The sequence below is a fragment of the Ailuropoda melanoleuca genome, chromosome 15 (assembly GCF_002007445.2).
Source record: "Ailuropoda melanoleuca isolate Jingjing chromosome 15, ASM200744v2, whole genome shotgun sequence".
Classification (NCBI taxonomy): domain Eukaryota; kingdom Metazoa; phylum Chordata; class Mammalia; order Carnivora; family Ursidae; genus Ailuropoda; species Ailuropoda melanoleuca.
The window spans coordinates 53,474,720-53,499,964 of NC_048232.1; the positions used below are offsets into that span (position 1 = coordinate 53,474,720).

At 35.7% G+C, this 25,245-nt stretch overlaps 1 protein-coding gene and 1 non-coding gene across 6 annotated transcripts in view; both read left to right on the top strand.

Annotated features, from left to right (window-relative positions):
- The window catches only part of PTPRQ (protein tyrosine phosphatase receptor type Q), a 203,362-nt gene that overhangs the window by 108,932 nt on the left and 69,185 nt on the right, over positions 1 to 25,245 (top strand). For all 5 annotated transcript variants that reach the window (XM_034644219.1, XM_034644220.1, XM_034644221.1 and 2 more), the window contains exons 26-27: positions 2,962 to 3,285; positions 22,424 to 22,545. In XM_034644219.1, the coding sequence (XP_034500110.1) occupies positions 2,962 to 3,285; positions 22,424 to 22,545 (446 nt within the window). The remainder of the gene's footprint in view (positions 1 to 2,961; positions 3,286 to 22,423; positions 22,546 to 25,245) is intronic.
- Positions 22,950 to 23,058, top strand: LOC117796535. Its single transcript, XR_004621088.1, has one exon. It is a non-coding gene; the product is annotated as a U6 spliceosomal RNA (small nuclear RNA).

Consider the following 25,245-nt stretch of genomic DNA (forward strand, 5'->3'; position numbering starts at 1 on the left):
ACATCTGCCTACATAAAGGTCAGACATAAAAAGACAAGTTGACCAAGATCATCTCTAAACTTCCTTCAAATTCTGATCCTGTCATCTTCTGATTCATTTGCCTGTTCCATGAATTCAACCACCAAAATAGATCTAAAAATATATTTATTTCTTATTGTTAACATCTTATTTCCTTTTTTTTTAACATATCCAGTGGTCTATAAATTTGTCCTTTTTCCCCTGCAGTGTAATTACCAGACTAGACTTGATAAAATGTACTTCTGAACATTTCATTCTGACACCTTGATAGCTTTCCATTGCCTGACAAACTATAAGTTCCTCTAACACAGAATATCCCCAGGTTATTGTGTAGCCTTTCTGTTTGTAATTGCCAATAGGACCTATAAACAATAGTTGAACTTGACTTAGATCACATTACCGCCTCTTCTAAATCTCTACCTTAATAATCAGCGAAATCCTATCTCACATGCCACCTTTTCTCTTAAGACTTTTCCTGAACCACCAGGTCTCTGCTTTGGGTTAGAATATTTTGAAAATTTGTCTCTCTTTTGGTGGTCTGAGTTCAAACTTAGTGACTGAGAGATTCAAATAAATTATAGAAATTCTACTTTTTATGGAAATTCTATTTTTTAATTCTAAAACTGATTCCTCTATAAGGTAAATTTTCCTAAAAAATAACTTTTTCTCTAATTGGTTTTCTGCAAACTAAAAATAGAAGGTATGTTGTAGGTAGTGTATCAAGTATTCTGTTTATAATCTACTTTAAACGTTAATTAATTCAATCAAATAGAGTAAGATTTGAGGATAAATATTAGTATTAGGAAATAGAACAATTGAATCTGACCATATGGCTTTAAGTTACCTTCTTCTTGTTTTCCATTGCATTAGACTTTCTCTTCTCTTCCAGATTTAGGCAAATATATAAGCAATAGGTCTGTAGATAATTCAGTAAAAATTTAAGAGGAAATTTAAGTTTTTAACTCTAGTCTAGACCTTTCTACAGAACTCCAGACTCATGTATCCATCTATGTGGCATCTCTTTCTGGGTATCTGGTAGGCATTTCAAAGTTAACATGCTCAAAATAAATTCTTAATCTCTCTCTTCTACATCATCTTGGTGAGTAATGACTTCACCCTGCTGTTCGCTCACTCCAAAGGCTTTAGAGCTTTCCTCTACTCTCTCCTTCCCTTACACCCCACGTGTCACACATCAGCAAATCCTGTCAGTTCCCCTTCAAAATATGTTCAGAATCTGAATGCTTCCTTTCATTTCTGCTGCTGTGAGCCCCATCAGGCCATCATGATCTGTTGTGTTGATGTTGTAACAGCCTACTAAATGCTCTCCCTGTTTGTACCCTTATATCCCTTCAGTCTATAATGAGCACAGTAGCTGGAGTGATTGTGTGAAAACAGGTTAGAGCCTGTCATTACTCTGCTCAAATGAATGTCATAAGAATATCCTACAATGTCGTGTACAATCTAGCCTTCATATTTCTTCTCAGACCTCAATTCCTACTAGCTGCATTGCCCTCCTTGTTATTCTTCAAATATACCAAGGATGGTTCCAACTTAGGGTTCATAATCATGCATTTTCCCCTGCCAGTAATGTTCTTTTTTCAAATATTCCCATGGTTTGTCCCCCCACCTTCATCAGGACTTCATGTCTTCTAATCAGTGAGGGCTTTTTAACTATTCAGTTAAAAATTTTGGTATCCCTGGATCATCTTTCTCTCCTTCTTCCTTTCCTTATTTCTCCCCAAAACACTAATCATCATCCAAAATACTATATACAATACTCAATTATACTTTTATTGTATATAAATATCCTGAATGTAAATTACACAAGGGCAGGGACTTCTGATTTATTCTTGTATACCCAGCACCTACAATATAGCACTTGGCACAAATTAGGTGCTCATTAGATATTTACTGAATCCTGAATTAATATTCTACATTTAGGAATGAATGAGTTTTCTAACTCATTTATTTTCTTAAGTGTGACTAGTGTCATGTGGTTTTTATGAATTTTGTCATTTTCATACAAGTCATTGTTACCATTATATCTTAGTCTTCTAAGCAAGAGCCTTTGCACACACACAGGGAAAGGCGTGATTGAAGAAAGTGCTTATGTAGCATAATTCATTGTTCTTTCATATTCCTAACCACAACATGCTTGTATTACTTGTTCAATAAATGGCTGTTTCTTGAAAATAAGACGTAAGCCTTTTATACCTTAAATCCTTTACACTAGGCTCAGAGCCTCACACATGGTATACAGTTAGCAAACCAGTGGTCAATATGAAATCTAACAAGTGACCCCAAGTAGGACCATGTGATTGTAAGTGATATAAGATAGCTTTGTCTGTGTATTAATATCAGTGTGCTGGATGATGGTCTAGAAAGGGTTTAGTCATATTTATTTATTTGTTTGTTTTGTCAATTTTAAATATATGCAAGATAAAATAAAAATCAACTAATATGTAAATTATTAATTCAGTTAATAATATTGTTTATTTAGAATAATTGTATAATCAGTATTCACTTATGTCTATCCAGACATTAAAATGTAACTATGTGTTTCTTGGGAACTGAATATTAAAACTCAGACCATACCCTGGGAAGTACATAGATTAAATGAGTATACAATTTTCTTTTGTACTAGTGTTTATATATGAAGCCAAAGTAAGTTTATATGAGATTCTTATGAGTCAATTTGGGAGCAAAATTGGGAATTAATCAAATCACAGTTGTTTTTTTCCGCTGCCTTTTGAACCAGTGGTCTCTGAAGCATCACCTTCAGGTTCTGCTCATTAAATGTGGTGATACTAATTTAAGGGCAGTTGTAGTAAGAGATTGCCACTAGGTGCATAATAAAGACATATTTTTGAATCCATTTCTTCCTTCTGTTTAACAATTTTTGGTAATTCTAATTGTTTTCAATTTTTCTCCTTTAACTTTTAGTTCCCAGTGTTCCCACAAATATTGCTTTTTCTAATGTTCAGTCAACTAGTGCAACATTAACATGGATGAGACCTGACACTATTCTTGGCTACTTCCAAAATTACAAGATCACCACTCAACTACGGGCCCAGAAATGCATAGAATGGGATTCTGAAGAATGTGTTGAATATCAAAAAATTCAATACCTTTTTGAAGCTGACTTAACTGAAGACACAGTGTATGGATTAAAGAAATTTAGATGGTACCGATTCCAAGTGGCTGCCAGCACCAATGCTGGCTATGGCAATGCTTCCAATTGGATATCTACACAAACCCTTCCTGGTCGTAAGTATTATCTTGGATATGTGTTTATCCTTTTGCATTCAAGAAGAAGCTCTTTGAATGCTTTTCCACAGAAATCACTCAAAGTATAGGTAATGATTGCTCTTGCAACTTTAGTGTTATATTTTAAAACTAACTAGTTACCATACTTGCCTTGACAACATCTTTTTTTTTTAATATTTTTTTTATTTATTTATGTGAGAGACAGCCAGTGAGAGAGGGAATACAGCAGGGGAGTGGGAGAGGAAGAAGCAGGCTCCCAGTGGAGGAGCCCAATGTGGGACTCGATCCCAGAACACCGGGATCATGCCCTGAGCCGAAGGCAGACGCTTAACGACTGCGCTACCCAGGCGCCCCTGACAACATCTTTAATCATAATTAGTTTAATAAATTTCTGTTACTTATCCTGAAAACTATCCACATGGAATTTTAATGGCTTCCATGCAAAGGATATAAATATATACATATTTACAAACAAATAAATACATATCCATACACACACTGATATCTGTTGAATCAATGATTTTTACTTAATACAATTTTGTGTAAAATCACTGAACATGAAAATTACTGAATTAGTGTATAAACTAACGCACGTAATGACATTTGTTTTTAATTTAATTGAATCCCAATGGGAAATTCAATTTCAGACATTCTTAGTTAAGGCTTTTCTCAGATTTTCAGAGTTGTACCAAGGTCCTAGAGTCTTCTCTTGCAATAAAGCATTATGGGCCTCTCTTGTAGTATATTATTAGGCTCTACTGATTGCCATTGAGCACTCTGTCCATGCTTACCTTTTCACTTCATAGCTGGATGCTCTGCTGCTTTTAAGCCAGACTTTACAACCTTTTCAGTGACTTTAGGGATACACACACACACACACACACACACACACACACACACCAGCTGAGACAGATCTCCCGGCAAGCATATTTTCAGCTTGTGCTTTATACCTATATAAAATTCTGAGGCAAAGAAATACCAAGGGTTCAGCTCCTAGCTTGAAATGTGGAGAAGGGAAAAAACACAGAGAAGAAACACAATATAATTTCTCAAAATTATTCTGCCATCTACCCATCTTTCAAGACTTCTGTATTCAAGAAAGAGCTCTTTAAATGCTTTTCCATAGAAATTGCTCAAATATAGATAAAAATGCTATTATAACTTTAGTTTTATATTTTAAAACTAACTGGTTACCCTACTTGGTTAGATAACATGATTAACCATGAGTAAGTAAATAAATTTCTATTATTTATCCTGAACAGTATCTATATAGAATTATAATGGCTTCCATGAAAAATAAATAAATTGCAAATCAAGTGCTGCAAGCCAGAGCTGCACTGTCTGAAATGTCATTTCCACCCCAAGCCATCCTGAGCAAATTTCAAGTTTCCCAGGTCACCCAGCGTCAGTACCCTCCTACATAAACCATCCAAGTAGGGACCTTATGTTACTATTCTTCTGTCTTAATCAAGACTGTTATTAAGTGATTCCTTTAAAATCCGAATCACATTTTCCTAAAATTTTTTGGTACCTGTAAGTCAAATAAACACAAACATAGAGATTTTCAGTGGTTAATAAATGCTGTTATAGGTCTTTATAATAGAGAAATAAACTTTGATATAGAGGCTTTATTTTTTAGGTTACTAAATGTATTCCCAGGATTGCCTGGCATAATTTTTACATAGTAAATTTCCAATCAATATTTGTTAATGCAATTCAGCATTTGAGATAGAATCCAAACAGCTCATCTTTCAACACAATTATCCAGCCTCTCTTGTAGCACTTTGACTCTAGGTTTCTGTAATATCTGCCCTTGTTGTTTTTCTCTTATCTCCCTGGTAGCTCTTTCTCAGTCTCCTTTGCTCATTCCTTTTTTAAAATCTAAGTGTTGGAGTGCCCAGATACCTATATTTGAGCCTTTTGTGTATCAACCTATGACCCTTGAGGTGACTTTATCCTGTCCTATGACTTTAAAGTCTACTCATACTGTGATCATTCTCAAATATCTATGTCTAGCCCTGACTCGTCCCTAGAATGCAGATGAGTATATTTAACTGTCAGATCAACTGACCTCATCAGGCATGTGTGTCAAATATACCTTTCAAATTTTAATGTGGTCTAAACACCAACCTGCCCTCCTCCAATCTTCCCTATCTCAATAAAGTGCACCATTGCTCATCTGGTTGCAGAAAATGAAAATCTAGGCAGTGTTCTTTTCCTCCTCAACTCTGCCAATGATTCATTTCAACTGTGCCATCTAAAAGCATCCCTCCATTTGCATTGCTATCATATTATTCCTATCCTTCATTACTATTACCACTGCATTAACCTAACTGACCTCCTGGACTTTCAGGCTGATCTTTTAAAACCTAAATCAGATGATACCACTTCCTTGTTTAAAGCCATCCAATGGATTTCCTTTGCTTTAGAATAAAATTCAAATTTCTTAACATGATTAACAAAGTCCTACATGACCTGGCCCTTACCTAACACTCTAACCTCATCTATAACTACTTTCCCACTTACCGTTACTCACCACTCACACTAGACACTTTTCTGTTGTTTGAACGCACTAAACTCTCAGAATGTGGGCCTTTGCACCCCCTGTTCCTTTTGACTGGAATGTGCTTTTTCACCCGCATCTTCACATGAGCAGCTTTTCATAATGTATACCTCTACTTAAACTATTCCTGCTCAGAATGGATTTCCCTGACCACCCAATCTAAAGTAGTTTTGCAGCCTTTTTCTAGAATATCATGTTATCTTAATGAGCATTTATAATTACCTAATAGCTTTTTATTTTCATTTGTTTGCTTTTAGAATCTGTCTTGACCATTATTTCTTTTTTTTTAAATTTTTTACTATGTTATTTTAGTCACCATACAGTATATCCTTAGTTTTTGATGTAGTGTTCCATGATTCATTGTTTGCGTATAACACCCAGTGCTCCATGCAATATGTGCCCTCCTTAATACCTATCACTGGCCTATCCCAGTCCCCCACCCCTCCTCCCCTCTGAAGCCCTCAGTTTGTTTCCCAGAGTCCATAGTCTTTCGTGGTTCATTCCCCCTTCTGTTTACCCCCCCTTCATTCTTCTCTTCCTTCTCCTACCAATCTCCCTGCTATTTCTTATGTTCCATAAATGAGTGAAACCATATGATAATTGTCTTTCTCTGCTTGACTTATTTCACTTAGCATAATCTCCTCCAGTCCCGTCCATGTTGCTACAAATGTTGGGTAATCGTTCTTTCTGATGGCTGAGTAATATTCCATTGTATATATGGACCACATCTTCTTTATCCATTCATCTGTTGAAGGGCATCTCAGCTCCTTCCACACTTTAGCTATTGTGGACAATGCTTCTATGAACATTAGGGTGTGTATGGCCCTTCTCTTCACTACGTCCATATCTTTGGGGTAAATACCCAGTAGTGCAATTGCTGGATCATAGGGTAGCTCTATTTTTAACTTTTTGAGGGACCTCCACACTGTTTTTCAAAGTGGCTGTACCAACTCGCATTCCCACCAACAGCATAAGAGGCTTCCCCTTTCTCCACATCCTCTCCAACATTTGTTATTTCTTGCCTTGTCCATTTTTGCCATTCTAACTGGCATAAGGTGGTATCTCAATGTGGTTTTGATTTGAATTTCCCTGATGGCTAATGATTTTGAACATTTTTTCATGTGTCTGTTAGCCTTTTGTATGTCTTCATTGGAAAAATGTGTGTTCATATCTTCTGCCCACTTTTTGATTTGATTATTTGTTTCTTGTGTATTGAGTTTGAGAAGTTCTTTGTAGATCTTGGATACCCAGTCTTTTATCTGTAGTGTCATTTGCAAATATCTTCTCCCATTCCGTGGGCTGCCTCTTAGTTTTTTTGACTGTTTTTTGACCATTATTTCTTAATGCCTAGGGGATGGTGCCTGGTAAGAGTAGGTACTCTATAAATATTATCTAAATGAGTGAAACTTGATTGAGTAGGCTAAAGTTGGTAGGGGAGAATAAACTGTTTTCTCTTTCAGGTGATACTGAGCATAATGGTGCCATAACACAGAAAAGAAAAAAAAAATGGAAAAATCAAATTTGAATTGGGTTCAGTCAGTTAGCATGGTTATTTTGAACCTATTGGTTTTGAGAAGAAATAACTATTCTAATCCAATTAACTAGAAAACAGAAAGAAATACATGGTTAGAGATAAAAATATAGGAAAAGCTAGGGATTTTAGTTGTATCAGCCTAGAAAATCAGAAATGAAGGTTTTGACTAAAAAATGCACTGACTTGGGGATGCCTGGGTGGCTCAGTTGGTTAAGCCTCTGCCTTCAGCTCAGGTCATGATCCCAGGGTCCTGGGATCAAGCCCCACATTGGGTTTCTTCCTCAGTGGGGAGTCTGCTTCTCCCTTTGGCCTTCCCCCTGCTCATGCTCTCTCTCTCTCTTTCTCAAATAAAAAATAAAGTCTTAAAAAAATGGGACATTAACTGAATAAATTTTAAAGTCCTTAGGCAACTGGCAGTTAACTGAAGGGGTACTATAATGAATGAAGCAGGCTGATGTAAGGCAATTGGTAGTGGTGGAAACTGTGACAAATTAACAGAGAATGTGTTGTCTAAAGGCTTATTACTGTCCTATAGACAGGTCATGCTATTAGGACTTCTGATGTTTTCAGAGAGACAGGAAATTTAGACTTTTTTATGTGAAAGCCCTCAGTTTCAAACTTGCTTGTGACAATTTGTTTTTTTAAATTTAAAATCATTTAGTAGCTCAAACTAACATCAGTAGCCCATATCTGGCCCGTGGACAGCTACTTTGTAGCCTTTAGTTAAACTAGACCTTCTGTCTGCACTGAAGGTCTATTCAGACACTGTGCCCATTCCTGACACAGGATTCCCATCCTACTCCTTACCATCAGCTCACTTGGATAGTACCTGCTTTTACCTCCTACAGTGAGCCAGCAAGTGGATTTTCTGAATGCATCATCTCTTCAAGCACTCTAGACATAATGATAGATGTTCAATTAGCATAAAATGACAATTAGCATGATTAATTCAGAATCTGCTAAATAAAACTGCGAAGCTGAGTTTTTAAAGAATCTCACATTCTTAATTTGAAAATTCAGGAATTTTTCCATTTGAATGTCATTGCTTCCACCCTAGTCTCCCCTCCTCCTTGCCCCACTTTTAGATGTGTGATCAACTCACGAGAATTTGGTCATTTTCAATTTCTTACTACTACATTTTGCTCATTTTGGTCTAAAGGAATAATGGTAGAGGACTGCATACTCTTCACAATCAGTGTGAGCTTTTTTTTTTAAAGCGTTATTTTCCTAGTTTTACCAGGATGTCTCCCTTTGTCATTAGCAGTTCATTGGTTGGTTAGTTCTTGGTGCAATGGAGAAAGTAATCTTGGCTTCTCTTCACCCCAGCTTCCAGGTCTTTACTTGATGACTAATCCACAGAGGGCCTCTCTACAGAGCACTAGTTTGTCTTTTATCTGGTACTTTTCTTCTCTCTGGATCTAGTATCTCATTGCCACTGTTTGAATCTACCATCAGAGAATACTTGAGTATGAAGATATTTATCAATATTTAAGTAGGTTGTCTATACTAATCCTTTTCTGTTGCTTGAGGACTGATTTTCTACCCTGTTGTTTCTCAGTAGAATAAAAAAAAATTTCCTATTTTAGTTCCAGAGGATACATGGAAAGTGCCTTTCTACCACAGTGATTTAGAGAGAAAAGTAAAAAGGTTTATATATTTCAGAGTTTGTGACAACAGACATATGATTTTTCTTGGCATTTGCAAACTTAATAGCTTTTCATCTGAATATTCATATATATGGGAATAATAAATTGTATAAGTTATGAGAATGAGAATGAGTTGGTTACCCCTTTTTAGTCTCAGGAATGGAGAGGATATTTTTCTGAAAAAAAAATATATACACACACATACACACACATATACACACATACATGTACACATATACACACACATATATATCTGAATTTCATAATTATGCAGTGAGAGAAAAATTTTATCTGTTATATTAAGCCCAGGAGAGATCATCTGAGATTGCATTTGATATGAAAGACAAAAAGACACTACACATATTATTGCCAGATAATATATATGGTGAACTAACATATAAGAATAAAATAAATTAGGTGACTCAGTCAGCTAAGTATCTGCCTTTGGCTCAGGTCATGATCCTGGGGTCCTGGGATTGAGCATCACGTCAGGCTCCCTGCTCAGCGAGGAGTCTGCTTCTCCCTCTCTCTCTATCCCTGCTCGTGGGCTCTCTCTTTCTCTCTCAAATAAATAAATAAAATCTTTAAAAAAAGAAAATAAAATAGTCCAGCAACAAAAATCTTGATAAGCAGTAATGCTTTTAAGATAAAAAATAAGTAATGATTAGGTGTTTATTCTGAATATTAAAGATGAAAAGTATTAAAGACATTTTGCAAACATAAAATTAATCTAGATGAAGAAAATTAATTTTGTATTATCAGTAATTATTCAAAAAAGTGTTCTGTTGTTTCATAATCTGATGTAAGAAGATAAAATGATGAATATGAACAATTTCTCTCAATGATAGGAAAGACTAAATAACAGTATAGTATAAATCACTATTTCGTATGTGTGCATTTATAATGGCATCGAGTTGCATGCCAGCTCTTAGTAATAGAACCTCATATCAGAAAGCCTGGAACTTCTTGATAAGGTGCTAGAAATTGATGGCTAGTTTGATATCAACTTTTTCAAAATTTGAATTCAAAATTCAGAAATTGAATAACTCTAAAAGACTACCCAGTCTGAATAATAAATATAAAACATTCTGAAATGGCCTTAGAATAAGAAAATATGTAGTATTATCTCTCCTTGAGCTCATTAAGAAGAGTACCCAAATCAAAGATCTAGGGAGCAAAGTTAGAATGCAAACTAAGAATTAAATTGGGTTACTTTCTGCATTTGAATCTACCACTGTAAACTAGAGTGAAGAAAGGAAACAATATTCAGTCAACTCAAGCGAACATTTCTTTCTCCCACATAGCCTGATCTAGATAATTGAAGCCAAATTGCTTTTCTTCTTAAGTCATCTGTATAATAGCCATAACTCTCTACTTCATGCTGAGTGTGTATAGATACAAATGTAATCACAAAAATTACAAATGGCAGAAATATTTAACTTGAGACATTAAAGTATTGCAGATTATTTTACTCATCTCTTTTTTTCTGATTACCCTTATACTCAAAAGCCATTTGAGTTGTGTGTGGGGGAGGAATGTAGAATGGAAAGCTGTTAAATATCTCCATGGTGCACAATAAGTACTTATAATGCTGGGGAAATGTATGACTTTAAAAGAGTGTGGGTGTGAAATTAGTATGGAATGAAATGAGACTCTCATAATGTGCATCTATAGACCACCAGGACTGGAAGACAGCAAGAAAGGAAAATTCCTGGGGTAACACTTAGGTTGTGAAAACCACAGGATACCATACTCATGAGGAATTTTAACTACCCAAACATCTGTTAGGTTAAAAAAAAAATTCAACAAAACATGCCTCATCAAAGAGGCTTCCAAGGAATGCAACTTTATGATCTAAAAAGAAGAAAAACTAAATAGAGGGCAAAATATGCCTTAACAATTTTTAAAAATAAGAAATGATTACTGAGTTGCTATATATTCAGTTATTTTCCTTAATTTATTCTAAATGGTGTGATGCACTTATAATGTGATAAGTGCTATAATAACAAAGGTAGATATTATCCCTTTTACAAAGAAGCAATTATGTAAAGATAAGAAGAGATGTTAGCCGTAAATAAATAGGAAAATATAATCCAAGTCATAAAGAAGTTCATTTGGTGGCAATGCATTTTTAGAATGGCTCTAACCTGATGCCACTAGAGGAAATGAATATAATTTATTCTAGACATGGTGGTTGTACTTCTGTGAAATTAGTTAGACGCTGTTGAAAGCCTTCTCAGTTAGTTGCCTGATAGTTCCAAATGTGCAGTTCAAGAGGACATCTCTCTTCCAGGCTTGTAGTTTGAAGTTACTGGTATGACTGCTTAGGTTTCCAGACATGTCAGACCCCATATTACCACTGCCCCTGCCCCACTGCAAACCTTGCCTGCCTGTGTGTTCCCTGTTTCAGTGCATTATACCATTGTTCATTTACTTGTTCATGCCAGCCACCTAGGGATCATTCATTATTTCTAGCTGTCTCCCATCCCCCACCCCCAAGTCCATTCCTGAGTCCTATTGAATTTACCTTCTAAGTACTTCTTGAATTTGTTTATTTTCCTCTGTTAAACATCTCTAAGTCAAGACTCTTAAAATTAATTTCCTAGATTATTACAAACCTAAATGATCTTTCTGGTCCCATTTTCTCTACCCTCCACCTGAACCCAGCTTTTGAACATACCTCTCTGACCATGTTATTCCCCTGCTTAAAATCTTTGATTTAAGTTTTCTATTTTCCTTTTGTATAAAAATCATACTTTTTAGTGTGCTCTATAAGGTAGGTCATCTGTGATTTTGCTTATATTCCCCTTGCTCTTTCTCTTTTGTGCTCCAGAATCTTCACTGCTCTGTCTTTTTTTTGGAGACCAGCTTCCTTTTCTTTATATTTCACACCAAACATCTCTTTTCCAAACCCTTCTATTAGTTCCTCCTTCCACTCCCACGTCTCAAAAATTGTTTCTCAAATACTGAACATTTTGCTTCATAATTGTTTTTCTCTCTCTCTTTTGTGGAACTCTGAGCTCCTTAAAAGCAGAGATGACTAGGGGTGCCTGGGTGGTGCAGTCAGTTAAGCTTCAGAGTCTTGGCTTCAGCTCAGGTCATGATCTCAGGATCTTGAGATCAAGCCCTACATTGGGCTCCACCTCTACATGAAGTCTGCTTGAGATTCTATCCCTCCTCCTCTACCCCTCCCACTCGTGTACTCTCTCTCTCTCTCTCTCTCCCTCAAATAAATAAATAAATCTTTAAAAAAAAAACAGAGATAACGAGGTGATCATGTCTTATGTATGTTTCCACCCTCCATGCCTACTCAGTAGCTAAGACTAAATGATTATGGCATTTGGACTCGAGGAAGGCATTTGACTTAATGTGAAAGTATTTCAATGCCAAAATTCTCCATTGCAAAATAGTTCATACTAATTCTTTTCTTCATTTATTTGTCTGTAATTTGTCTTTCAAATACTTACATGGTTATAGCCAAAATTAAAATTCTCCTAGTCAGCTACTGTGTTTAACATGTTCAGATTTTTTTATTTCACAAAGCCAGTCTATTTTATATTGCTGATATTGTTTTTATTTTTTCATTAGCATAGGAAGTATGATTACTGCACTTTGGAAAGAAATATGCATGTAATTAATTAAGAAATATTTCAAACAATAAAGGAAAATAATGCATGTTTATTTCAGAAGCATTAACAGTAGCTATATGATTAACTGAGAGAATAAACTTAATGTATTTGTATAGCAAGGTGGGATCATAGTAGATTGACAGTTCATGAAAAAAAAAACAAAAGAACAATGTCTAGATTTGGGCTGATAAATATGATTACGAAGCGAAGATATTTGGGTGAAATCATAATTTAAATGTCAAAATAATATGCATATAAAATTAAAGAATTTAATAGAGCATTCAACTATATATTTAACTCAGAAGAGTTTTTGCCAGATTATTAAACACGTTTTTAGAGTTTAAATAAAAATATTTTTAAATTCTATTACATAAGCACCTAGAACATGTTTTTCAACAAAATCACTGAAAATCAAAGGATGTTATAAAGATCATCAGGTATTTTAAAATCATTAATATTATAGAAAGACTTGTTATCATATGGAAAAAATGAGAAAATATATCTTTCCCCTAAGTATAACTCACTGCATCTTATCTTTCAAATATTCAAATGAATTCTCTTACTTTCTCATCTCAAACTTCAAATCTCATGATGAATTGAATTTATTTGGACTCTCCTGAGAATCTTTTTTTTTTTTTCCCTTGGTTCAGAAGTATGAAGCTAGGCTTAATTCCTTGTGATTTTTAGTCTTTAATCTCGGTTCAGGTCTTGGGTCAATACTAGGCCCTGGGTCAACAAAAATTCAGCCCCGTTTTCTTCTGCATTACTAAGGAAGTGGGGAGAACTCTGATTTGATTATGGAAAACTCCCAAATCTGAAAGACCATATAATTGCTATACCTGGTAGTTTGGGGCAGTTTTTGGTTGGACCCAACAACTGAATTGAGAGCCCTTGGTTGAGTTGTTAAGAATAATGACAACAATAGCTAAAGTTATCAAGTGTTATGTGCTGGTTCTATTCTAAGAACTTTACACACATGATTCATTCGTGAACTTCATTTATTTCTAGGGTAGAGTCTGTGCTCTTAGATCTTGAATAGGACTTGGGCAAAGCCTGCTGGTGATATGAAAGTACCACAAAAAAGAAGCAGAGAGTGGCATTTGGATGGCTCAGTCAGTTAAGCATCTGCCTTTGGCTCAGGTCGTGATCCCATGGTCCAAGGATCAATCCCTCATTGGGCTCCCTGCTCAGCAGGGAGTCTGCTTCTCCCTCTCCCTCTGCCCCCCCATCCTGTTCTTTCTCTCTCTCTCTTGCTCACTGTTGCTCTCTCAAATAAATAAATAAATAAAATCTTTAAAAAAAAAAGCAGAGAGGTGCTAAGTAGGATTACAAAGAGAACTATCCAGGTTAAATAGTAATTTAAAGGAAATAATAATAAGCATATAAAATTAAACTATTTACTAATGCATCCCATTCAATATTTAGTGTCAGAAAAAGGCTTTTGCCAAACCTTAAGCAAGTTTTCCAGAATATAAATAAAAATATTTTAAAATCCCATTTGCATGAACAAATCCAATGTCTTTTTCAGCAAAAGCGCTAAGAACCAAAGAGTTAAATTTTAAGGATTATCACTATGTGATATTATTAACTTTGACAACTGGGACTAAAGCAGACCTGGAGATATTAGACAAGCTTCTAGTATATAATCCAATCATCTCCATTCCCAGACAGATTGGATGGGAGTTTTCTTCAAATTACACTTTCAGTTTCTTTTCTCTTTGCTGATACACCTGATAGTTATCTTACTATCTTACAATGAATGGAAGGATGTAATAGGGCCATTTATCTTTGCCCCAGTTCTCCATTGTGGTGATGCCCCCATCTGATATGGTGATGGCCTTATCTATATTATTCCAGGTGGTTCCTTCGCAGAGATTCTGCGTTCTTACGGAACACAGTGGCCTGTTATTACTGTGGGAATGGGAGGGAGCGACAGTAGGAAGAAACCTCTTCGTAGTTTATCCAGAATTAAAATAAATGGAAGGTAGGAAGAGACCAGTCTGTAGAGTATGAATTGGCTGGATGAACGTTTCCATGCTTATCACCACCAGCTCTGAAGCCCTCCTCCACTGCTCCACAAGCCCTCACAGAAGCAGTAATTTAATCCCTGCCCAGGCTTCTGATTCAGTTAAGGCTGGGGTGTGACTTCAGAATTTGCTTTTCTAACAACTTCTCCCAGATAATATTGATGCTGCTTGTGTGGAGACCACATTTTGAGAACCACTGTTGTAGAAAGTTATTTTTATAAACATGATGCTATTCTAGAAAAAGATGTGTTTTCTGATCCTAAAAACAACAGTACTAATATCAGAATATTTTTATTCTTACCTGGCATGGCTAGTGTTAGAAGAGAGGGTTTTTTGTATTTTGTATTATTTTTCAACTTAGGCCAGACTGAGATGACTCAGAAAATTATTCATTACACATCACAGAAAATGGTCATTCAGTGAGGTCTAATACTATGGGCATCCATGAATCATTCCCAGTACTCATCAAACAGTCTGATTGGACAGATTGTTAGGCTTATAATATTTGCCTTTGTGATGCCATCTTGCTGTAGGAAAATCTAACTATAAAACAAAATTAAGGTCCTGTAGAATAGTAGGAAATATTTTGTACACCGACTATATTATCCCATACTAGGCAATGAGATCACTGGGCTTTAGGGAAACATTCAGCATCAGGGAAGGATAGCTGATTAGTGTAGTGTTGTAACCAATACGATGTGTCCTGGGATGCTCTTGGCCTGCGTGCATGTAGTCAATCTAACTGCTGAACTTCTTCAGGTCCCTTGATGAGCTGAATTATTTAAAATGCAAGGGATCCACTGAAACCACCGAGCCAATTAGATTTCCTCTAGTCCTGAGAGACAAGTAAAACTTAAAGCTAATTCTTCCAGGTGTGCTGAATCAAAGCCAACTCACCGTCCTAGGGACTAATACTTGTATAAGCTGAGAAAGAATGGAGTCCCTCATGTAGTGATGATAGTAGCTAGGAATGTGGTAGTCTGCTCTACCAAATCCTGAAACTAAAATACCCTGAAGGGTAGGCCCTTGAAATAAGTTTAAGCTCAACTTAAATCCACATAGATATACAAGACAATTTAAATCACATGTGTGCAGAGCTCAAGATTTTCTGTCTTGTAAGTTGTCAAATCATTTATATATTTGTGTTTATTCTTTTAGGAAAGTCACGATAGCATGGCGCACTAAAAAACTATACAATATTTTCTACATTTTCGTCATTAGATTAAATTTGCAGGGTTTGGCAGAAGGCAAAGTTACTAATAAGTCTTTGAATGTGCTTATTTTGAAAGTATAGTATTAGACACACCAAAATATATGGTTCTTAATCAAACTGGCATAGACTTGGGGGCATTAAAACTCTTATATGTATGAGGCAAAATGATGGTCTATCCAGACTCACCTTTCAGCTAACACACTTAGCACAGGGACACAGATGGATGGGAAAGATGACCCTGACCCACATAAGACCCACATTCCTGTGCAAGGATAGAAGCATGATAATCAGGAAATGATGGTTGTTAGTTACAGAAAATGCATTATTGTGAAAACCAGGGGGAAAGTGCTTATGAGAGGAAGTGATTGGATTATGGGGAATGAGAGAATAAAGATAGATCATTCCTACTGAGTAAATTGCTGTGATTTATAAGAGAAAGGGTATAGTGATATCTTGGCCCATTACTGACTAGATTCATTTCACAAACAATCCTAAATCAGAATGTGACAGTTTATGGGGAGACAAACAAAGTCTCCCAAAGATGCTTACACGTTACTAAGCTTTTAAACTGGCATATTTTCATCTCCCCACACCTTTACTGCTTTAAACTTCCTTGGTTTTGCTGGTTGACATTTGTAATTGTAATTTTGCATTCCGCCTTATATGACTCTAGTAATAGTTTACTACACATTGGAATAAGAAAGAAAAAAATACTCATATATTTTATTATGTATTTTTGGGATTTTGAGAATTTCCTAAAGAATATTACCTAAAAGAAATTTGAAAATATCATGTACTTAAAAGTATACTATAATATTTGGACAATATTAAAATAATTAAATATTGTTTAATAATAGACAAGCATTTTGGTATTTTATATTATTTCTCTTAAATTATCTCTGAATTAAATGATTATCTTTAATTGCGTTATACAGATAAGAATCAGTTATATGCATATAATATATTCTTATATCAGTTTAGTAATATATGTGTTTACTTTTATTTTTTTTTAATTCAGATTTAGGAGTTTTTATATCATTATATGCTAATCCTTTAAGAATACAGATTGATATACTGCATTCTAAGAGAAATTTTTCACAAAGGATTCAAAACAGGAAACACTTGTATAAAAAACCAGACAATTTCATCAAATTTACTAAAAATGCAAATGTTGTTTAGTGTTTCTTAAAAAAGAAAAAGTCTTTGGGAAAAGTTCAAGAAATGGTATTAAAGCACAGCTCAGCGAGGGGCTAAATACCTTGCCTTTTTTTAATAATGACTGATTAGTGTATAAAACTGAAAATATTCAGTAGTCCAGTTGGTTAGTGTGTGCCATGAATGATCTTTAAATGTCCTTTTTCTCTCAGCTCTGCTTGGGGTAGCAGACACTCCCTGATGAGGGCTTGATTACTAGTATTGAAGGAATGATTGCAGGGTTGACATTTTCTTGTGAAAGACAAGAGTTGAAGTAAGGCTTCATACTGCTTTCTGAGCTGGTCTACAGACATACTTGCAAGACTAGCCAAGGTTTCCCTTGGGAAATGATTTTGGATCTGCTCTCACTTGAGACCCAAAAGATCCAAAGAACAGAGCAGAGGAGATGTAGACATATTTACTTGGAAATATTTCCAAAGACAGGCTACCATTAGTCACAAAAAAATCTCATCAACTTTCTTAGTGACAGAAAATTATCAGTAAACTGTCTGTGATGTCTGTCAATAATGTACCATCATGCCTGCCTGATAGAATGAGTTTGGTTTAAAAGTTAGTCCCAACAGCCATTGAATTGGTATACTTTCTAGAGGTATACGACTTAGATTATGGAGATAATATTTTCTCTTTGGATCTAATTAAGTTTGACCCATCTTTCTGGTATGAGTTAGATATCAAGCATCAAAATCTATAGAGGCCCCTTTAGTCCATGAAAATATACTATGGCGTTGTCTTTTTACCTGTGACAACAGTTCTTGCAAAGCCCCTAACACTGGCCTTAAAGGCCATACACAAACTGGCTCCCATTTCCTCTCTTACTCTCATTATTACCTGGCTTCAGCCTCACTGGAGTCCTTATTATTCCTAGAATAGACCAGGAAAAATCCTGCCTCAGGGCCTTTGCTTCAGCCATAGTCTTGTCTGTGACACTCTTGCTTCAAACATTCCCATGCACCTTTACCTCCTTCAAATCTTTGTTTTAATGTCACCTGCTTACAGAGGTATGCCCTCACCACCATATTTAAAATAGTAATTCCCATTAGCATTCTCATTCTTACTATCCTGCTTCATTTTTTGTCATGGTACATATCACTTCCTAACATAGTATGTAATTTACTTACGTATTAGGTTTTTGTTTTTTTTTTTTAATTTATTTGNACTATCCTGCTTCATTTTTTGTCATGGTACATATCACTTCCTAACATAGTATGTAATTTACTTACGTATTAGGTTTTTGTTTTTTTTTTTTAATTTATTTGACAGAGAGACAGCCAGCGAGAGAGGGAACACAGGCAGGGAGAGTGGGAGAGGAAGAAGCAGGCTCCCAGCGGAGGAGTCCGAATGTGGGGCTCGATCCCATAACGCCGGGATCACGCCCTGAGCCAAAGGCAGACACTTAACGACTGAGCCACCCAGGCGCCCCTACATATTAGTTTTAACTTATCTAAATTTTTATAATATGTATTATTTATCTCCCTCCACTAAAATAGAGGTTCTATGATCTTTCTGTCTTTGGTTTTCTTCTCTATCACCAGCACTTCAAAAATGCCCACCATGTAGTAGGTGTTCAATAAATAGTTGTTGAGTGAGGAAGAGCAATTATATTCTAGAAACTGTATATGGATAGGTCTACAACTACATCCATCACTTCTATAGTCTTTGTGTCTTCCTAGTCTCTGGCACATGGAAGGTGCTCAATCAATATTTGCCTGTTGGATAAACATATAAATTTCATCTAAAAACCAACAGAACATTTGGGTATAACTAAAGAGAAAGGGAGCCTAAAATATTTTCTTAGGGTGGTATAATCTAAATTTGCAGCCTGTCAGAAAACTGTTCCTTTCCACGATGCTTCTTACAGAGCTAGAAGGCAGGTTTTGCAAAAATATTAATTAGTGTTAAATAATGAAAACATTAATTATTAATTGGTAGATGTCTTAACAAATTTGTACTTCTAGCCCATCCCTGTTTATAGAGTCAAAGGCAGCAGAAGATAGGCCATTAAAATCTACAAAACATCTTATATTTTTCAAAGCAGATTTCTCTGTGAGGAAAGTGTGCGATCATGATCAGTAATGGTGTCCCAGGTCCTGAAGCCTGTCCACTCCTCATTTAACATTCCGAATAGAGAGATTCAGGGATGCTATTTGTTATTTTGCTACTTGTTAAGGTGGGCATAACATTTCTAAGGAACATCTAGTTTGGAAAGAAAAGAGGGTTGCCACTCTTGAATATGAAGTGCATTGTTCTGTTAGGGCATCCAAAAGCAATTAATTATGCTAGTGGCAGGAGATCTCTCATAGCTCTCATTTGTTATATGTAATTATCTAAATGAATTATGCTACAATTTGGAACACTTTTCATAAATCTAGGATCATAAAATTAGAAGTAATAAAGACTGAAGATGTTAGGATATGCAGGTGTGTTTAAGTGCTGGGATTCCACAATCTCTCCACATCCGTTACCAGAGTAATCATGTACCCAGTTCTGTCATCATTATTAGCACTTCTCAGCTCGTCAGACCTCTGAATCCTGAAACATTCCCTCTTCACTCTCTCTCCGGATGCCTTCCTGGGCCATACGGACTAGACCTCTGAGTCAGTGTCCAGAGTATTACACAAGGGCCAGAAAAGGTATGTGTAGGAAAGATATGTTTTCTACCTCAAAGGCATTTTCCCACAGAAACTTCCTTATACACGATTGCTAGACTCCTCTATTGTTATATCTGAATATACTTTTAAAATATTTTAATGCTACTATTAGAATATATTTTTATGGGGGTGCCTGAGTGGCTCAGTTGTTAAACGTCTGCCTTCAGCTCAGGTCATGATCCCAGGGTTCTGGGATCAAGCCCCACATTGGGCTCCCTGCTCAGCGTGAAGCCTGCTTCTCCCTCTCCCACTCCCGCTGCTTGTGTTCCCTCTCTTGTTGTCTCTCTCTCTCTGTGTCAAATGAATAAATATAATCTTAAAAAAAAAAGAATATATTTTTATGGGCTGAATTGGATACCTAAATTCCACACATAATATCTCTCTTGGAAACATACTCTAAGTGCTATTAACACATTCGTAGTTTAAAAATTGTCACTACTATTAACATTTTAAATAACTATCTGGTCCTGAAATAAACCTTTGGCTCCCTTCAGAGCGTGTGACTCACTTGCTGTATTTATGTTATCTTGATGTGTAAGGAATTACCTGAAATTTTTAAAAAATTCTTTTCCATCCTGGCCCTGTCTTCCTAGTTCTAGGCTTATCTTTCAAATCAGGTAGGCATTCTCAGTTCTTGTGTCTCAGACTCAATGAGTACAAATCCAAAATTATTATCTCCTTCAGTAGTCTTATCCCTACCAAAACCAGTATCTGCTCTTGAATATGCTGCTGGTATGAATTCTATCGACATTCTCCTGGTATTAACACATGAATTAGCTTTTGCTACATCCTCTATGTCGATTTTTACCCACATATAATCAGCCTTAAGTTTTTTTTAAATCAAATTTTCTAAATGACTCTAGGATTCATCTCCTCCTATCCATTCCTAGGGCCACTAATCTAATTTAGGATCGCATCATATCTTATCTGGCTTTTTGGAAATAGCGTCCCTGGACTCAATGCTTCAGAGCACTTACCTATTTTATAACTACTGGAATTTTCTTCCTAAATCATTAGAAAAATAATTTCTTTTTCAAAAACCTTCAGTGGCATTCTATTATTTAAAGAATGAGCTTCAAACGCTTTAACGTAATAACCTAACTTAGTTCCCAAAAGACCATGTGAGGCGCGTTCTTTATTGTATGAACACTGGTCTCTCTGGGATATCCGTACTCCTCGAATTTAGGGATTCTGAATCTTTTTTGTACCATGGATTCCTTTGGCAGTCTGACGAAATGTGTGGACTCCTTCCTAGGACAATATTTTTTAATGTATAAGATATTAAACATAAGATTACCAAGGAAAACACTTCTACAGTGATAAAATTCTGTCTGTGGACCCTGCTGTTTATGTCTTTGTGGCTTTCCTTGTGATCCTCTCAGCGAAGAAGTGCCCCTGAACCGCTCCTCTGATTATTGAAATCCTTCTCATCTTTCAAAGCCTATTCAATTCCCATCTCCTCTGTGCAACTTTACCTAGGCTCCCTGCCCCATCTGTATTCACCACTTTGCCCTTTGCCCACTCACAGTAGATTCTTTGTATTTCTAATTAGTCCTTATCTTAACTTAGCCTTTTATTAGAATATATGGTATTAATTGACAGTAATGGGCCAAACAGTAAACTAACTGGCCCCTTTCACACGTTTTGAATTTATGATTCTTTTAAAACACTATGCAATATGCATATGAGGAGGAAACTGAGGCCCAGAAATTTTGTTTGACTAAGCTAGTACAATTTGGTGCTCTTATAAATTATTTGAGGAAAGGAATATTTGAATAATCTTCTTCTTTATACCTTCTCAGGATCTGTGGAATAATATTTGTTCAGTAATGTTTGCTCATATGGATTTAAAAATAAGGAAAACTGGGAAATTCTTATCTCCAAGTATTTAATGCCCCTAGAATTGACTAGGGGCCATAGGAGGACAGAGATATGCATAACAGTGTTCCTAGTTCAATGTATGTGAAATCAGTGGTGACTAAATCCTTCTTAACATCCTAAAAACTCTTCTGGTTCCTAGCAGTTTCACAAATGGAAAATTTACACAAGGGTTTTCAGCAGGGGTTTCACAAGGGGTTTCAGTTCCCTAAAATATTATGTCTTGCTTTGTACTCTTGATCAAAAACAACAGTAATAAAAATGGGACAAATCAAAGAATTTGTGTGGAATCATAATGAATTCAGGAAACGTTTACATTTGTGATAATATCAGTTGTATAACCTATTTCCTATGTTACTCCCTCTGTGAAAACAATAAAAGCAACCCAATTTTAAATATAATTCCCTTGTTTCAGTTTCACTTTTTTTTTTGTACTCAAACATGTTTCTGCAGGTCTTCCTAAAGCAACATTATTAGACAATCTATTTTTAAATAAAAGCATTTATTAAAAAAAGATTTATTTTGTAATAGTAATGTTTTCAAAATATTATTTTGAGTTTAAAATCATATATTTATGATTATTAATTTCTCACGTGGAAGTTTCTTATATATAGTAATTATTTTGAAAAGAATTACATCTTTTGATTTGCCAATGCCTTTAGCATGCTATGAACTATAAATTAATGTATAATTAATCACTATCCTTTTCTCATGGCCTTTTCTATTCTTGTATTGTAGCAAAGACTAACTCAAATGTCCCAGGGTAATTGATTTCTATTTCACAGCTCCAGATGGTCCTCCTGAAAGTGTGTATGTAGTAGCAACATCACCTTTTAGCATCAACATCAGCTGGAGTGAACCTGCTGCCATTACTGGACCAACATTCTATCTGATAGATGTCAAATCGGTAAGGTGTGTCTTACCTTCTGCAAAAGACGGTATAGAAAGTGATTAAGAATACACATTTTGGAACCAGACTATTTGAATTTTAATCCTTGCTCTGTTAGACCTCAGGCAACTTACTTAACCTGTGTGTGTGTTTCAGTATCCATATCTGTAAAAGAAAGATTAATAATAGTACCCAGGGTACAGAGATCTTGTGAAGACTAAATTAGAAAATATGCATAAAGAACTTTAAACATTGCCTGAGTAAGACTCAAAAAATGTAAGTAAGGCTCAATTAGTGTAAGTAAAGTATTATTAGCAGGATTATCATATTTATCCCCAGGTTTTAGATAATTTTTTTTTAGATAATGTTTATAAACAAGGGGTTAAATTGATAATAATATACTGGTTTAAAATAGAGTGAGAAAGTACTCAATTCAGCAGCTTATATACTAAAATTGGAATGATACAGAGAAGATTAGCATGGCCCCTGCACAAGGATGACACGCAAATGCATGAGGCATTCCATATTTTAAACAATAATAACAATAGAATACAGTGGAAAAAACTCATAATATGAAAGGTGAAGGGAGAAGGCATTAGGAGAAATAGCTCCAAAATAAGGTAAATTATAGCTTAATTTTGAAAAACACCTGAAGCAGACCATGAGAAAGAAATGGTACTAAAAGCATGAAAAGAAAGATTCATTCAAGAAGAAGGAAGTCGTTCGGGAATCCTTGGTCAAAGCATTCAAGAAAACTACTGAGAGAAGCTAGATTAGGAGGCAGACTGTATAACATGTAACAGAATTTGGGTTTTATGATAAGGCCAGTGGCGTGTCAATTGAGGAATTAAAGCAGTGTTGGGATATAGATTTCTATTTTATAGGATCAGCTTGGCTGCCCTGCAGAGGATAGAGCAGTCTTAGTGCAAAATTCAGCAAGGGGACAGGACGCTGTAAGAGTAACTGGGTAAGAAATGGTAAGGACAGAGGAAATGTAGTGAGGGAATGGAATGGAAAATAATTTACATCTACAGGATTTGCTGGAGAAAATCAGTGGATGGTGAGTGGAAGGAATAAAGGATGACTTTATGATATAGGATTTGGAAAATTGTGAGGAGAACGATTTGTAAAGGAAAGGAATGAGTTCAGTATTAGAGGCGCTGAGTTCAAGATGCCAGGGAGCCCTCCAGATGAAGATACTCCCCTAGCCCTGTTATATAGAGATCTGGAGCTCAGGAGAGTAGACCTGAATTTGCAGATTTATAAGTGTTGGTATTTAGATGATAGTTGAAATGATAGGAAGGGATGAGATTAAATATGGGACACGTAGTTTAAGAAGCTCTTCTGTAAAAACTAACCTGAGGATTAAATCCTGGGGAATCCAAACATGTAAACAAAAGGCCACCAAAGGCACCAGACAGGAGTAGCCATCCAGACAGAAGGAAACCCAAGCATAAGAGTCAAGCCTTTCGCCTAAAACAGGGTGCTCAACCACGTAAATATGCAGAGTTGTTAGCTGGGATTAGGATTTGAAAAACCTTGTGAGGGCCCTGCTTGGGTTTTACTGGGCCTGATGACTGCTCTTTTCTCATGGCATCTAATGCACTGAGTCAAATAATTTATGGTGAATTCTCCCCCTTCCTTGCTGTCTCTACCTATCTTTTGTTTAACGTTTATAATTTTTATTACGTCTTTATGTTTTTTCTAAAATGGAAGTGCTTCTATCTCAAAAGACCTGTCATGATTAAAAGAATATTTAAGGGATTATTGGTGCATTTGTTAATCCCATTCAGTCTTCTGTTTATGTTCCTTTTTGGAGCTTGTTTGTGAAGACTTTTAGTTCATAATCAGCCAAAAGTAATCAACATGCATGACAAATACTCTGGGAATATGTATTAAAAGCAAATTACAAAATGATAATGCTCTCTTCTGTCAAAGACACCTTATAAATGAAAATAGTCCTCTCTTGAAATTTGTGCTTAAAGGAAGGGAAAATAAAATATTTTTGAAAGTGATTTATAACATCATTTTCTTAGTATTCTTATTGAGATTAAAAATGAGCAAGGGAAAGAGAAAAGGATGACTAACATGGTAATTGCTTGCTTTATATCAGTTACACAGCAGCCTCTCCATAGCATTACCTTACCTTATCTAACATTTTGCTGTAAATATATTATCTTCATTTTGCATCAAGGAGAGTTGAGGCACAAAGATGATAGCTTCTCAAGCAGTTAAGACCTGGCTACAGCCAGTAGACAATGGTGTGATAGGAGAAAGGAGAAATGACCAAGTAGCAAATAATATTTGCCAAGTTGAAATATATGCTCATCCAAAACTTTTGGGTCAAAACCAGCAAGAATTCAAATAGATTGTAGCACTTCGTAGTTTCCCCAGGGTTCTTGGAACAAGGCTATCATTTAGTTCCTTCTCTCCTTTATTCATTTGACACATAGTTTTAAATACATCCAACATGCCTGCATTGTGCTAGGTGCTGGATGCCTAGAACAAGTCTGATGTGGTCATTGTCTTTAAAGAGCTTATCTGCAGCTCATTTCATGGATATATAATTATCTATCTTCAGAAATCATTGGCTTCCAGGGAAGAACACATGTCATTGAATTTAAGACTTATGCTGTAGCCTGGCCTTTGCCAAATACTAGTCACAGAGGCATAAAACTCTTTTCCTAAAAGACTCAAGTTAAGCAAAACTTGACAGTC